The sequence below is a fragment of the Corvus cornix genome, chromosome 2 (assembly GCF_000738735.6).
Source record: "Corvus cornix cornix isolate S_Up_H32 chromosome 2, ASM73873v5, whole genome shotgun sequence".
Classification (NCBI taxonomy): domain Eukaryota; kingdom Metazoa; phylum Chordata; class Aves; order Passeriformes; family Corvidae; genus Corvus; species Corvus cornix.
Window position 1 is genome coordinate 19,468,740 of NC_046333.1, and position 16,603 is coordinate 19,485,342.

Here is a 16,603-nt window from a genome sequence, read left to right on the forward strand (position 1 = left end):
TCTCACTCTTTTAATGTTGCATTATATGTTTCTAGACTACTCTATTTGCCTTGCCCAAAGCTTCAAAGGTAGAATGGTTTGGCTGGAAGAAAAGTCAGTTCAGCATCAACATAACAGTTTGCCTGGTATATTTGTTGTGGACATTCCATAAAAAACAGGTTCTGTGAGCTGTTGAAAAGTAGACAGGCAAAAGGCTTTATTCTGCTCACAATTAGAATACATTTTTTTGAAAATAACATTTTAGCTGAGAAAAATCACTGTTATACGCATTTGCATAATACATAAACTCTTAAAGCCTTTCTAAGACATTTAACTTTTTTTTTAAGAGTTTAGACAAATTGTTGCTCTGATTGTGTGAACCGCCCATGTAGGAACCCAGAGTGCTGAGAATATTTCTCTGCCTGTTTTTAAGGGTTCTTACCCCCCCTGAAAAACACTGCTTTAGCCTCCAACCTTGGAAAAAATTACCAACGGTCAGACAAGAACTAGAAAATACAGTGGCGTGAATTAGGTGATAGACTACTGTGTAAGATTGTCACAGGGTGAAAAATTTAGAGGTCTTGGGCTTCTCTTGGTAGTAAATAGATAAGAGTAAAAAATATCAAAATGGAGGATTGTTGTTGTTCTCTAAACCTCCTTCTCCTTCTTCTACTACTCCATGTTCCGCAGTAAAAGTAGTTTTGAATGACTGGATAGAAAATTCCGCAGTTCCTAGTCGTGTTACTGAATAATTGGTAGGAAAGTGAAAATAATGTACGTTTTTAGTAACTATTGGTTAAAATATCTTTAAAAGGCTGTTTAAATCTTGATAGAGAGGCCTCACTCCTGCTTTCTGTGCTCTATGCTGTACCTGGGTCATGCTAGTGGCTCTGTTCTTCTGATAAGACTTAATAAACAACTATCTGGAAGCACTGAAACTCAAGGAAAAGTCTCGGTTTATCTTTGAAATTCCTTGCAAGGACTTTCAGCAAATTCTCTCCCATCCGGAGTGACTTGATTTACGGCGCGGTTCAGTGTCATGCCCAGAAATTTCTCTTATGGTATTTAATATACAAATCTGTTTTACAACAATTTGTGTTCGTCTCTGAAGGTGAGTGAAAATGATCTCATAAAATGAGAGTAACTTAGTAACTTGCACATAAAACATTAGGTTCAAATCCTAAGAGTGCTGAGATTCAGCCATCCCTGGACTGTAAGACTATAAAGGAACTTATGTAAGTTATTTTTTAGTTCAGTGCACTGTGTGTATAATTTCAGCTAACACTAATTGAAGCAGTTCTGATAGCCCCAAATGCAACACTTCAAAAGCACTCTGGTAACCTTAGATTGCCTTTCAGTCTAGAGCTTCAAGTTCTGCAAAAAGGCATTTAGGAGAATTTATTTTTACTGTATTCATTGTAATGTGTTTCATTTTTTCCTTCAAACATGACTAAAATGTGTCATATTGTTAAACACAGGCTGATCAGAACACCATGATATTTACCTTTGTGCAGGCCCATGTTTCCAGAGGAATTATTATTGTTTTCAGGGTATTAATCTCTTTAAACAGTGGTACTTACTGAATTTTACAGGCTGAGGAACTGCATTCTCATTGATGCAGAATAGGAAAAGAGAACTAAACTTTTGGTTTAGTTTCAACATGCAATCAAACTAATATTAAATAGAGTGAAAATACAGAATTAAAATGTAATCCAAATATTTTAAATGGATAGTACAAAAGAGAAAAAAATCAGTGCTAATGTTGGTTACTTGCAGGACCTTAAGACTTAAATTTTCAGCTTTGAAATACAGAAGACCCTGTGCACTCACACACACACACACACACACAAAATCTGTTTCCAAATTGGTATCTGTCTCATTATTTTAATTTTTAATTTTTCACTGTCAGTTTGATCTGATTAGTGTCAGGGGATCCACACCATGAACAGCTTGTCATGAATTAGATACATGAAGAGCTGTGGCTAATTTTTACAGAGAATCCATGTGGCAGAGAGCCCTTAGCAGAGGAGCAGATTCCTGAGAAAAAAATTGACCTAGGCATTTGTGATGGTTAAGGCAGTTTTCACACCTCTCCAAAATGATGTGATAAAACCTGACTGAAGATACCACTAAAAATTCATTAATATGGCTTATCCTAAATTCCAGAAAGCCACCTAATAGCTGATGTTGGCAGGGCCCTCTCAAGTCCTCTCTAGTCCAAGCCACTGCTTCAGCCACCTCTAGTAGAGCAGGTTGTGCAGTACCATGTCCACTTGTGTTTTGGATATATCAATAAATGGAGACTCAACAACCTCTTTGCACAACCATTTCTTGTGTTGGGTGACCCTCACAGTAAAGTGGTTTATTGTGTTCACTTGAAATTTCCTGGTTTTTGAATTTGTGCCCCTTGCCTTCTGTCAGTAGGCACTTTTGAGAAGAGTCTAAAACCCTTATGTTCACTCCCTCCTTTGCACTGGAAATGATGCACAGGAAAATTAAACAACTTCTTTAAGTCATTCAGTGGCTTAAATAATGACATAAATTAGGAAATCGCAGAGCCATTAGCAGAGAGTAAGTTTCACATCTTATTTCACTGCATACGAAAGGGGTACGTTATCACCATACAGGAGAGTGACTTTTGAAAATCTGTGGCTTTGTGACTGATCATATTCCATACGATTACCTACACAGAGCAACATTATGTTATGTTATGTTACTCTATCATTTATATTTAGGACTTAATTACAGTTATTGGGTTTTTTTTAAAAAACAAGCAACTATATAATACTTCAAACATACCATAAACCAGCATTTAATAATATTATTAATCTCTTTGGTTATCCTAAAATAAAACCTGTGATTCTTTTATCTCAAGAGGTGTGAATGTCATGAAGTCCAAACACTATTTATGTATCTATGAATTTTATCCTTTTGGAGTAAGACCTTGTTTACATGTAATTTTAGGGATACCAGATTAAATTTATGATAATGATGGAGTTTCTGCCACAGTCTTTGACAGAGAGAAATAAAATCCCTCTTCAAATTATCAGACTGTAATTAGCACAGTGTAACCAAATGTTCTAAACTCTATTTGGAATTATGGCATAAAAAATCAACTTTCCATAGTACACTCATTCTGGCCAAAACTCCTACACCAGCTAAAAAATAAATCGAAACAAGAAATACAGTGCAGTTTAACCATAAAACGCAACTTCAGTGTCAGCAAACCCAAAGACAAGTTCACACAGAAGTTGCAGCTTAGAAGTTTCATTTTTACAAGACATTCTTCAAATATAATATAAAAAAAATCAATTTAATCAGAAAAAAATATACTGAAGAACATATGGGAAAATATGTTAGAAACTGCTTTGAATAAGAAAAAAAGAGAGGACATTTAAACATTATGTTTTGCTCTTTCTTCTCCTCCAGTTACTCATTCCAAAAATCTGTGGGATCTGAATACTATATAGATATGCTGCAGGTCAAAAAACAACAATCCGTTCCTTTCCCAGAAAAAAAAAAAATCATTATAGGCAGCAGAAAAGTCAACCCAAACCAAAATAAAAGAATACAGAATATAAAATACAAACACAGATAAGAATTGAATGGCTTATGATAACAACCAGCCTTCAGATCAGCATAGAAATACGTAGATTAATAAGAATCAGTAGACCAATTAAACCATTTCTTTTCTCATAGGTCAAAGTTATCTGGCAGCAGCACATATCCTTATAAATCAATTTCTTCCCTTACATTAAATACTTGGGGATTTAATTCTTTTAAGTTAAAAAAACCCAACCCAACAAACTGTATTTGTGGTACAGAAAAATTATAACATTCCATTATGCCTATTTACTTGGTTTCCCCTCAGTACTGCAGCTTTTCCAAAAAGCCAGGACACCACAAGAAACTAGTGCAAGACATATTTTAGATGAAGTAGTAACTAATGACTTCGTGTTATGCAAATCCCTTCACCAAATGAAATGGCAGTACTTGAAAAGGAAAAAGCATATACAGGATATCACTTTTCAATTAAGTACAACTTTGTAGTGATGCAGCAAAGAGCCATGTAATCTTCTAAGTAGTTTTAAGAAGCCAATAGAACTGGCTTGGCTTCTGGATCACTAAATGGTATGAAATAAGCATATTAAGGATGGTTTCTGCAGAACTTTCATTTACATACACTTGCTTTCCTTTCTACATATTTTGTTTTGGACAATGCAATTCTCAGAATACCAGCAAAGATAAGATCTTCCCTAACAAGGAAACCTGTGTGTGTTTGTATACATGTAGAAAGCATGCAAGACACAGATGCTCATCATGCATACCACAAATAAACTGTGACTCTGTTGTGGATACAGCACAAGCTAGAGCTTTATTTATTTTATACCCATCTCCAGTATATGTTATCTATGGAAGACTAACCCATATAATAGACATAGAATTTATAGACACAACAAGATTCATTTGGAGAGAGCTGATAAATAAAACATTATTAACCAAGACTTTTTTTTTTTTTTTAATTACCAGGAAAGGACTGACTATGAAAGAAGTCACAAAACCAGTCTTCTTTCCTTTAAGTTTGCTACTAGAGGACAGCAACAGGTCACTGACTATTTCTCTGACTCTCTGAGTACAAGAGCTTACTTGTACCAATGCTCTGTAAGATTAAATATTCCTGTGATATCCATTACATCTAAAATCACAGAAAGAACCAGACAACTCAAATATCAGTCCGAAGCTATAGATCTGTATCGTCTGAAACAAAATGGATAAGGCCAAAAATATTTAAGTTTCATAGATAGCACTAAATATCATAGATTTGGTGACACAGAGTGAATGTTTAAAATACTTACTAAAGAAGTGATTGATCACACAGGAAGAGATGCTGTAGTATTACAACACTAAAGACATAGGTTGTCAGAGGCTGTGTTTGGCCAACGCTTTGTGCTTTTGAAAGGCATAGGGTGACAAAATGATTATGGTTCCTAAAGGCTGCAGTGAATAAGACCTTGAGCTGTTTTGGAAGGCAAGGTGTACCTCAAGGTCAAGTGCACTGAGCTGCTGTTTAGCAAGAGACTCATCTCTGTTCTCCAAGAGGAACACACGTGCTCACTCCATGCATGTACAGCACCACCATGTCAGCAGTGTGAAATGAAACATAAAATGCATATTCAAAGGAAATTAGACTTTTTTCCCACTATTTGTCTTTTTAGAAATTACAGTCCTTCCTGAGTAGAAATGTTTTCAAATTAATGTTGAAAATTCACCTCTTTCTATTTTTTGTTGTTTAAATCGTTTTGCTTAGTGGAAGTACTTATACCACTTCTCTCCCCTCTTTCACAGTACTTGAGCTATAAAAAAAATAATTAAAATATCTTGTTGAAAATATTATTCAATTAAAGGAAATTTAATTTGCAAGTTTCACCCTTTGTTTAAATTGGAATTTGTGAAATACACAGTCTTGGAAGGTTTCATTACTCAACTGTACTCTGAGATTCAGAAATTATGAAATACAATTTTCATCAAGCTTTTTCTTGCTTACCTAAATTGTTCAGTACTCTTTTCTGCATGACTTTTTATAGAACACTAGAAATGTATTAGCAAACCCATCAATAACGATTCTCTCCATGGATGACCTTGGAAATCTATTGCAAAGAAAACTAGATGAAAAGTTTCTACTCAAGCAAGCTAGATATAATTTCAAATAAGGTTCTTTTATAATTCTAAAACCATAGAGAATTCTCCTCATGGAATCTATCACTCAAAAGGCCATATTTAATTCAGAGATATGTTTTGACTCCAAGATAAACACTAGATCTAACAAATTATATTGACTCTCAGGAGAGACTCTGACCTGTAGATACAAAATTCTGCCAAAGCACTTCCCAAAGCTGTTCAAAGCAAGCAGTACTGTGCTTAAGGCCCCCAGATAACCTGGAAGAATAAAAAAATTATTCATAGTTCTGGAAATGTAGAATTGGCTCTGGCTCAAGCAATACAAAAGATAAGAAAATTGTCTTTAACTTCCAGTGCTGATATCATGGAGTATATAAATCCACAGGAGACAAGGACAGAAGCTTTTATATTTGATAAAGACTGAGAGACCAGCTTTGGCTTAGAGCATATCAGCAGGATAAGGATCTCGTACTCATAGCACTCATACAGGGATCTACCATAGTTTGCTTAATACCAAAGGAGACATGAGGGAGAAGCACTGAGGGCTGAGCAATGAATGAGGGTCTGGCTGTTTTAGGCTCTATCTCTTTGGAATCTGCAGGTGGTAAAAGAAAGGGAGAAGAGGACATAAGGTGAAAAATTATGACATGCTTTTGCAGAAAATTCTATTTCCCAGTAATTAGGAACGTGTTCAACCAGATAAAAGTATCTCCTGAAACAATTTGACATGTGATCTCTACTTCTCGGTCCTTTTCCCCCTCCCTGTCTCTCCTCTATGCTAATTCCAGTGTAGACTTAGATTGTACCTCAGAAAGTTCAGATGAATAGATTATTCTTGGAGCTTTTCAATGATATTTACACTACAAAGTGACTGTCAAACTGTTGCTTCCACTGTGATGCAGAATCAATCAAAGCCACTCAATCACAGCACTCTCCAGTTATCACAGATATCTTAGAAGCATCTCATATGAATATTTTATTTTTATTTTGTCCTTATGTGGTCCACAGGGGTTGTTGTGACAGACCAATGGAATAGAGCACACAGTGCAATCTGCAATTATCTGCAACAAGGAGACACTTCCTCAGCTGAGTGCTCTCCCTGTCTCCGCAGAATTGCTGTTAGATGTGAAATTCATCTTGGATGTCACCTTTCACCAAGGTGTATGATGGGTTTTATGCAGTTTGGCTGTACTGGAAGGGTGCCTACCTTCTAGAGTAATTTGATATGAAAATGACCTTGGGCTGGGACAGTGGTCATTATTCTAGTACCATCTTTACAGACAAAGATTATAAGGTTAGAAAAAAGATATAAGGTCCATTCACCTCTACCCTGTATATTTTACTAGCCATAAAAAGCCTTCTCCTGTGGCTCATTTGAAATAGGTGGAGTCAAGAAATCTACCACTGAATAGAAGAGTAAACAAAATGTGAAGTAAATGTGAAAATGATGAGATTTTAATTTTGTGCTGAAAACACCGGTTTACAGCCATATGCTAGCAAATCAAATTATCTTTGGAGTCAGCAAATCTTCTTCAACAGTTTCCCATGAGATAAACAGAAACTTAAAATGGCGCTGAGGTCTCTTCATGAAAAATGAGCTAAAAGTTATTAATTGTTTCTCATATTCAAAATCTGTGGCAAATGCTCTCGTGCATATTCCTAATACATCTCTGAGAGTTGCAAAAAGATGGCGAACAAATATTTTGGTTAAGCTCATACATTTTTTTACATAAGCAGAAACAGAAATCCTAGTTTACAGGTATGTCAATGACTTCTAAACAGTGCAGTAAAACCTACACAATTCTGTGGTTTTCAAGCTGGTGCCATATTTCCCTTTATTCCATTTTTAAAATTTTTTTTAAGAAGGTTGTCAAATGCAATTCATTCCCTGAATCCAGACCGTATCATATTTGCCCCTTTTGTAAAAATTAATTTATATTTTTCAAACATTTCTAGAAAGTCTTAATATTCAAAGCTGTTCAAGCATTCTGACTTGTGCAAGAATTCACATCTTCACCCAGTGTAACTGGCAGCCCTGGCAAGCTGGGATGAGGGAGCCTGTATTTCCTCCTCATCTGTCCTGAGCGCGTTGCCTTCCCCACTAAGTCCTTCCTACAAGGGCATTGGGGATGCCCTCTGAAAGGCAGCTATGGCTGATCTTCACATTGCCAAAAGGGAGATTATTTCTTGTCTAGAACCAAATTGTGCACATCTGTACCCTCTGCTGGTGTATCTGAGTTCAGTAAAATTTTCCCTCAAATTATAAAGTACATTCATGTTAATGTATGTTACACTAAGCCAAATTAAGATAAAGCTACCAAAATTTCTAGACTTCTCAAAATGAGCTTTTTTTCTCTGTAATGAAGGAGATTCAATACGTAGCAGAAAATTTTCAATTGACAGCTCATGATGAAATTGAAGAATAATTTCCTTCTAAAGGCAAAATCCAAATATTAGACTAACAATTAAGAATTTTACTATTCATTTCAGCACATTTACTGAGATGTTTTAGACAGGTCATGTGATCCCAGTGCTCCATGTCAGAATACCGTGACACTGACCTATTTACAAAAACAAGTGAAAGACATTGTGAATCATTAAAATATTTGAAGGGGGGAAGAAAAGAAAATTAAAAAACTGGACATACATTCTGTCTGAACGCCAGTGAATATCTTTAGTAACTAATTTAGGTCTGGCAGCTTTCTCTGTCTGAACTCCCTTCCCTCTTAATTCAGGGCCAGATTTGTACTGAATACTTCTATTATAAGAGTTTGAACTTCTCTCAAGTGTTTGAGAAGAAGGGACTAAATTCTCCATTAAGCATAAAGCTTTGTGTGATACATAGCTGAGGATTCAAAGGAAACACTGGCTTGTTTGAAAAATAAAAAAAAGCTGGCCTACGTACACAAACACTGGGATGTTTTAGTTATTGTCTCTCTGATCTGCAAAGCTAGGATGGAATTCTAATGAGAAAGGATTTTTCTGTTGAGACTTTCAAAGCTTCTTGTTTATGAGAGCATGGAAGCAAAGTTGTTCAAAGGATTTCAGTACCTTCACCTATGGTCTTTGCCATAAACAGTAGGTGAGGAGGAATACAAATATATGAGGAGAAAGGGAAAGAAAAAGTTTACCGCAAGGAAATCAAGCTTTTTTATATTTTAAGGAAAATATCTGTTCTGCTCAATTTGGTGAAGAAATTTCCTATTAATAGATTGTGGAATTTTTACTTTTCTTTCTTTTAAAAACTAAATATAATTGTAATTCCACTATCCTATTTACATTAAAGAAGAAAAGGTTGTGGAGTCTGATCCCAGTCAACTGACAAAAATCACTGGAGCTGTAATGGTTCTTTCTTATTCCAGGACTTCTATGGTACTGAATTCCCAGGCTATGAAAAATTATATAAATCAACTAAATAACAAAATATTCTAGAAATTTCTGTCAAATTAATTCAGAGTTACGATTCTCTTATTTTATTTTACCTTTCCTTGTTAGTTTTTGAGGTGGTGCCCTGGGATGCCAGTATATATGATGTGGCTGAATCATGTTCATGTCCATGCTTGCTGCTGTGTATCTGGGAGTACAAAATTCCTTTTCTTTAAAATTACAGATGCACAAAATTCAGACTTCTGTCAAGAGCATGTCTGACAAGTTGTGCTCTTGATTCACTCTTATATGACAGTGAGCCATGAGCTGGGAAAGCAAATCAATAATATTTGAAGTGCTCTTTAATGATAGCAGACCACATTATCATGAAGTTAAATGTCATAAGTGTAAAAAAAAATTATCATTAGAGTTTATTCTGTATGACCATCATAGGTATTTTACCTTTTTATTAAGGTGAAAATTGAGACATTTTTTTCCAGCCTGCAAATAACCTCATGCATGGTCAAAGTCAATTATTAAAAAGCACAAGAAAAGATGACAGTAAACTCCATTCAGGTTACATAGTTTCAGTAAAGTTGTATAAAGAATTATTGTACAAGAAGGTGAAAAAAATAACAATACATCAGTTAATTTAATATTAAGAACAATTTTTTCCAGCTGTGATGTGACTTCACTATTTTTCAGATTTTTTATTTTAACCTGTAAAATAAAATGTATCAGATTTGGAATTTAATTTATTTTTATTATCAGAACATAGCTTACCCTCTCAAAACCAACTGATAAGACTCTTTTATATCTTTGTTTTTCTCCATCTTTGACAATATTTCCTAGAGCTCATATTTCCAACAAACCCACAGTTGTTTCTTGTCCTTCATTTCCATAGAAATTAGTGAGACCTGAGGAAAATGAGCCTTGGAGGAAGGGGCCCCAGAAGCCCAGATCATACTAAATAGAGTAATTTGTAGTATTCTACTGATATAGAAGCTGTCGACAAATTAATTTTTAAAAGGAAATACTGAAAAGATTCTCTGTGATCAGTTGAAAATCCTCATATAAAAGGAGCTATGTAAATCACAGCTATGTAAGTGAAGATCAAAGAATCCACCTCAGTGCAGATACTCTTATGATGTGTACAGCCTATAAAACACTGTATGGAAGCAAGCTGAAGGAAAATACATGTAAAATAAAAAAAGTATTTAGGTATATTAAGCAGTGATACAACCATTGAATATTACTGTACTGCAGAAAGCAGATCTAATATTCACATATCAAAAATATCGCATGGGCTGCCTGTCTCTTCCTTTTTGCTGACTCGAGCGCATAATTTCTGCAAAGAGGCAATTATTTTGTTGTGCTGACTGTAAACCATATTCCAGGAATACCATTCAGTAGCTTCCAAAAGGACAGTCTGTGAGGAGGAGGCTATCCCAAAATATTTGAAAGCTCCAGAATTGCTCTTACACTGTTTTTCACCACTAAATGCTGTTTGCTGAGAAGCAGCTAAATATTCCGTTTTTTCCCTGTGCAATTTAAGGCATTCTCATTTCAAATCCATTCTGTTTATTTTAAACCTGTTTTCAAGTTTTAATTATTTTCAATCTCCCGTTTTTTTCTGTACATGGTATATTCCACTGATTATGTAATTAAAACATCCAGGATACCCATAATATATAAGATTTTAGTTCAGCAAAATAAGATCAAGTAGAAAACACAAATATGGCCTCAGTCGTCCTAGAGGACCCTTGTAGTGTGTCTAGCCCAGCAATTCTACATCTACCAACACAGTACATGGGTAAGTGCTGTAAATCAAGTAATTTTGTTGGTAAGAAGCCCCTGTTCCCCATCTTTGTATGCTACTCTTTTTTTTGAGTTTGGCCACAGTGAGATTGTGTTTGCTGACTTTTAGCTTTGTTACAACAGACACAATAAAACTGTGAACCCTGTGCTGCAAAAAATGCGATCTACATGACATGCTTTCTCTATCCTGAATGCCCCAGGCTTGGTGGGAAATGTTATTTTTGAAAAACTGGCAAAAAGTATTTTGCTTGTTTGTTCTACAAAGGTAAAGAATCAATAACAACAAGAATGAGAAAGGTCAGACCAAGCTCCTTCATGTCATCATGCCAAAAGGAAGGTCAGCATTCCAAAAGTGTTGAGAACATTAAGCAAGCAGGCATCAACTTGTGGAGTAGAAGGCAAAAAAATCATATACAGAGCTGATGTGAAAGGCGCTAAATGATCCCCTTTTAATTTTGGTTTGAGCCTAAGTATTCTCCTACAGATAAGAAAATCAGGGGGTAGAGGTGGGGTGAGGTGTGGTGGGTATGGGCTGTTTTTTGAGGTTTTGTTTGTTTGTTTTGCTTTTTTTACAAACATGCATGAAGATACAGTTAAAAAGCAAACAAATTATAGGCCTCTGATCCTGCTGAAAAGCAAAGGCATAAGCATAAACACACTCCCATAGGATACATACACCTAAACTTTAGTGATAACCCTGCTGTACCTAGCATACACTACCAGAGATGCTGTAAGGAAATGATTCCTGAGTGTACAAAGACACTATTAGAGTGCAAAAGCAATGACCATGCAAGTGACAGCTCTACAAAGGATTACCATCTTGGGTCTCCAACTTTCCTAAACCAATCTTTAAAAAGTTTGTGTGCATATTGAGCTTCAATTGTACATTTCAAACTTCTATGAAAAAAGCCTCCTCTGAATCATACATCTTCATAAAACATAATTATCTGCAAAATACACAGGAATATGACCATGCCAAAACTGTACTTGAAAGTAGTTGGAGCACTTGGTGCAACTGCTTTCCCAACAGAGCTTCTTGCTGAAGCAGCGCTGTAAAACAAATACTTGCTATAAAATAATAAACCAAGTTACTTTCTGAACTGTTTCACTGCAAAAGTATTTTAATGCAAGACTGGTTATAAAACACTGTTAACATTCAGATTTGTAGGGTCATAGACTAAAACCAATGTAAATTTCAGCAATCTTAACATTTTAAGAGATTGAGGATCCTTCATATGACAGCTTTCCAAATCCCTATTGAAACAATTTCTTTCCTTGCAATGACAACTCTGGGATATTTCCAGTTATGCTTATATGATTACATTTTTCAGATTATAATGCAATATGTGGACTTAAGAGTAAGAAGAAATATTTTTACACTATATTAAGATATGTTGGTTGTCGGGGTCTCCTCCCCCTGCCATGTAGCCCTGGGAGAGGGGCCCTGGGAGGGAGACACGGGGTTTCCCTGTCCCTGCTCAGCCTCGTTCCCCATTGGTTGTTTTGTGTTCCCTGTGCGGGCAGGGACCCTCAGGTCCCATGATTGCCTCAGTTCCTCGGCAGAGCCCCGGCCATGGGGCTGGAGAAATAAACATCTCTGAAACATCTAGCAAGAATCGGTCCATAGATATTTCTTTTCCATGGGACTCCTTGTTTGGTACATCATGTTACAGTATCCCCACTGTATCAGTTGATACCATCTTTATGAACTTAACAGAGATATTACTTCTTCCTCAAAAAAAAAAAAACTCTACTATTTTTATTTGCTGAATATCTTCATGAATCTGACTGAAATGAAGTGTCTAATTTGTTGTAGCCCCAAAACAGAACATAATCCCAAAAATGTGGTTTAACTAGACCCCACTGGTATGAACTAATACATGTGAACACAACTGACAACACATTAAAAGAGACCAGCATCCACTTTTTTATTCAAGATGATAGGGAGATATTGACCTACCATCTCTTACCAGGGCATCCTTACCTATCTACCCTTGTTTTTTGGAGAACAATTGCATGCACAACAATGGGGATAATGAAACCCTTCGAAAAAAGATAAGGGGATCACTAATGCTTATGAGCTTGGTAGAGCTTTTAAAGAGTACAGCTGCCTTAGAGTTTTATTAAAGTGCAGTTCTGAAGAAGGTCCCAGATTGTATCCAGTTTCCATTCTTTGAATTATATAACAATTTCTGAATCAAACTCTTCATTTTTTAGATGAAACTAAATCAAGAGATGTTCTTCAGAAGTTCATTTTTCATACTTGCATTGATAATGGGCATCCAGTCTATGGCAGGAGAGTAGAGCTTGCTCAAACAACTTCCACAAAACTAATTCAGTGTTGATATGTGCCATCAGATATGATCACCTCAATCAAAAAAATCACTTATATTCTGTCACACTGTTTCCTACAAGATAGAAAGACCACACACTTTCCTGAGAGAAGCCATGATTTATCTACTCAGTATTTATCTTGGGTTTGGGGAGTTTTTTTGTTACTGTTTGTTTGGTGGTTTGTTTTGTTTGGCTTTGTTTTTGTTGTTGCATTTGTTGTTTTTAATAAAGGCAAAATTCGTTCCCATTTTAGCCTATGTTCATAGAGATATGAATTAAATAGAGTATTCTGTGAAGGAGTCAAAATTTTATTTTGCTGGCCTTAACACTTCAACTGAACTCGGAAAAAGAATATTGATAAAGGTTCATCTGTAGCCTCCACTTATTTTTATGGCAAGAGTCTTTATAAGAAAACACAGAGGCCAAAGGTTTCATATTATATAATGTGACACAGTTTGTATGAAATGGTTATATACAACATCAAAGACTCAATAACTTACCAGTGTATTAAAGAAGGAAAGTTCTTACTCAAAACAAAATAAATAAAGGAAACAAAACCTTAGTAATTTCTTGGATTTATCTGCCATAACTTAGTGTGAGAACACTGCATGACTGCATGTGCAGAAAAGAGTATTAAAGTTATAGGAGTGAAAACAATTTATTCATAACTGATTTTATGAGCAGTGAAATTATGATGAAAACAGTAAAATGATGATGTATTTAAAAACAAACAAGAACTTCCTACATCTCATGTAGCATCCTTCTAGAAACCTCCCTCATGAACTTACTTGTGGAGCAGTTGTTGAACTCTATGTCATCTATCGCTGCTCCTCCTCCCAGGTCTCTGGTACGAATGCCTTCAAAGATTATTTCAAAATTCCTTAGCTTCCCCAAGTGTAACTTGACATTGTTCCACTTGTCACCATGATTTCCTGATTCACTCCATATTTTCACAATCCCATCATCAGTCTGAAATTTGAATAAACAATATATAGTAAGATACATGTAAATATGGATTATCAAACACAAGCTTTGGGGGAAAAAAACAAACCCAAACAAAATGGAGAGAAATCTGGAAGACACCCATGCAGTTGTGTCAAGAACTGGCAAACAGGTGCTTTGCTAGGATAATAGGAAAGGTAGTGAAATTAGAGGAGCACTGTGCAAATAACAACCATCAATAGTAGAGTCTCAGTAGAGAAATTACCTTGTGTGTGATTGAAATGCAAAACCACCCATTTTGTTAGAGTTGTATTTATCTTTATACAAAACTGTTCTTTGTTTTTAGAATATACTACTAGATGCAAGGCTACTCTACCATTTTAAATTGTATCTATCTTTAAAAAGTTGTGACAATGGTGATAAAGGGGGAAAAAACTAACCAATATGCGATAAGCATAGATTTAGTATAGCTTATTTGAAGGTAAATAAGAGTACTCTGACTTTCAAGTACACTGATATATTTTAAAGCTTTTCTTTAGACCTCCTATCATACTACCTATCTGGCAAGTCATCAGCAAAGAACATGTTTCATTTTATCATAGTAGTGTTAGAATGCAGGTGCATCAATTTTCCTTGCTGTGAAGGAATGACACATCTATACAATGACATCACAAGGAAATATTTGCAAAAGTTTTGTATATGTCTAAATCTATTTTTCTTTATGAGTGTCTGACTAACCATCCAAACTGTAAATAGGATTTTTTTTTCTACTCTTTTCTTAGCAAAAGCCATTAGTACTCTAGCTAGGCTTTAAGAAAAACACTGTGAGATGCATCAAACAGCTAAATATAATGCATAACAAAGGTTCTAAGACTGTAGTACATGAACAAGCAAAATCTAAGAAAAATAGAGACAGCAGTAAAATAGGCAGGGAAGAAAATTAATTACATTTCTTTATCCGTGGTGAACCTGTTAGATCAGATTTATGTTAATAAGGTTGTCTTATGCATATTTATGATGGGAAAATGAATCTTGGTGCTGTAGATATGGTATTCTGAATAAGAAAGGGCAGACAAGCATGCACACAAATATTACATTTGTTGTTTGTGAATCAGGGAACTCATAGCATTGTTGATATCTTTTAGAAGGAGGTCCTCAGACCTAACAAAGCATAGAGACACTTGTGTGGCTTGGCAAGGGTATTCTGGAAAATCATAATGAACAGTAAAGGAAGTTTTGAAAACAATGACAACTTTACTTTAAAATGCTAAACAGGAAAGAAAAACAGGGATGAATTTCCCTAACTTCATGTAAAGTTGTAGGTATCCAGCTGGATAACTCTATTTCTGCACATAACTAGTGATGTTAGACCAGTGGTGATAGCAGCCCTTTATAAGTCATGATGTTTGAGCACACAAGCACCTACAGACACAAGGACCTACAGACACAAGTTTAGGCATTGCTTCTTCAGTTATGTCTCATTTGTTTAAAGCCAATGGCATAGTCCACTACAGTGAAAATAATGTAACAGGACCTTAGTGGTGCTTTGCACCACTAATTCCAGCGTTGATGACTACTGGTTATGATTTTCTAAAAGTATTTCTCCCAGTGAGACTCCTGACTCTATGTGCCGTCACATCAGGGGTCCATTCTTTTAAAAGAGTCATAGCACCATAGATTGTCTCAAGTTCAAAGGGACCTGTGATGATTTTCAAATCCAACTCCTTGCTTCTTGCAGAAGTACTTAAAACTAAACCATGATCAAGAGCATCATCCAGATGCTCCTTGAATTCAGGCATGCTTTGTGCTGTGACCACTTCCCTGGGGAGCCTGTTCCAGGAACTGACTACCCTCCCAGCGAAGAAACCCCTTTTGGGCCTACAGTCAATGCAGTTAAGGTAGACTGGAATCAGAATGAGAGTAAGACCTTTTGTAAAACTTCTATGTACACTTCAGTGTAGAAGCACAGCTTAGAGGACTCATTATTAACACTGTGCTCAAAAAAAGTAGATACAGTAATTGAAGCTGATTTCAAAAGTGGTAAAACAGAGTGGCAAATTTTAAACTTACTCCTATTATACCTGTTCATCAAATATGTAGTCAACAACTTATTTCAATAACTCAGCTATGTCTATTCCATTGATTCTGATATTTTTGAATAACATCCAAGAGAGTGTTTCTTATTATTAGGGTAGTTTTTTAGTCTGCAAACATCTTCCACCTATTCATGACATAAATAAAATTTATGGTTGTGAGTTACACTTGGTCTGTTGTATTCTCCAACATAGAATACAACCCCAAAACTTAGAAAAGATGCACTTTTAAACATTTAATCCATTTGTTGTATAAGGACCCTCTTCTCTCTGAACTTGAGAACTGTTTGGAATACAAATAATTTTCACAAATATTATTTATAATAAATCACTGATTAATTTTACAAAAGTAGCTCAGTGCTGTGTATTAGTGGTGAATTTAGGAAACTTAA

General features: G+C 35.5%; 1 protein-coding gene across 1 annotated transcript in view; it reads right to left on the reverse strand.

Annotated features, from left to right (window-relative positions):
• The window catches only part of MALRD1 (MAM and LDL receptor class A domain containing 1), a 239,387-nt gene that overhangs the window by 82,872 nt on the left and 139,912 nt on the right, over positions 1 to 16,603 (reverse strand). The window contains exon 28 of the mRNA XM_039549861.1: positions 13,965 to 14,145. Within this exon, the coding sequence (XP_039405795.1) occupies positions 13,965 to 14,145 (181 nt within the window). The remainder of the gene's footprint in view (positions 1 to 13,964; positions 14,146 to 16,603) is intronic.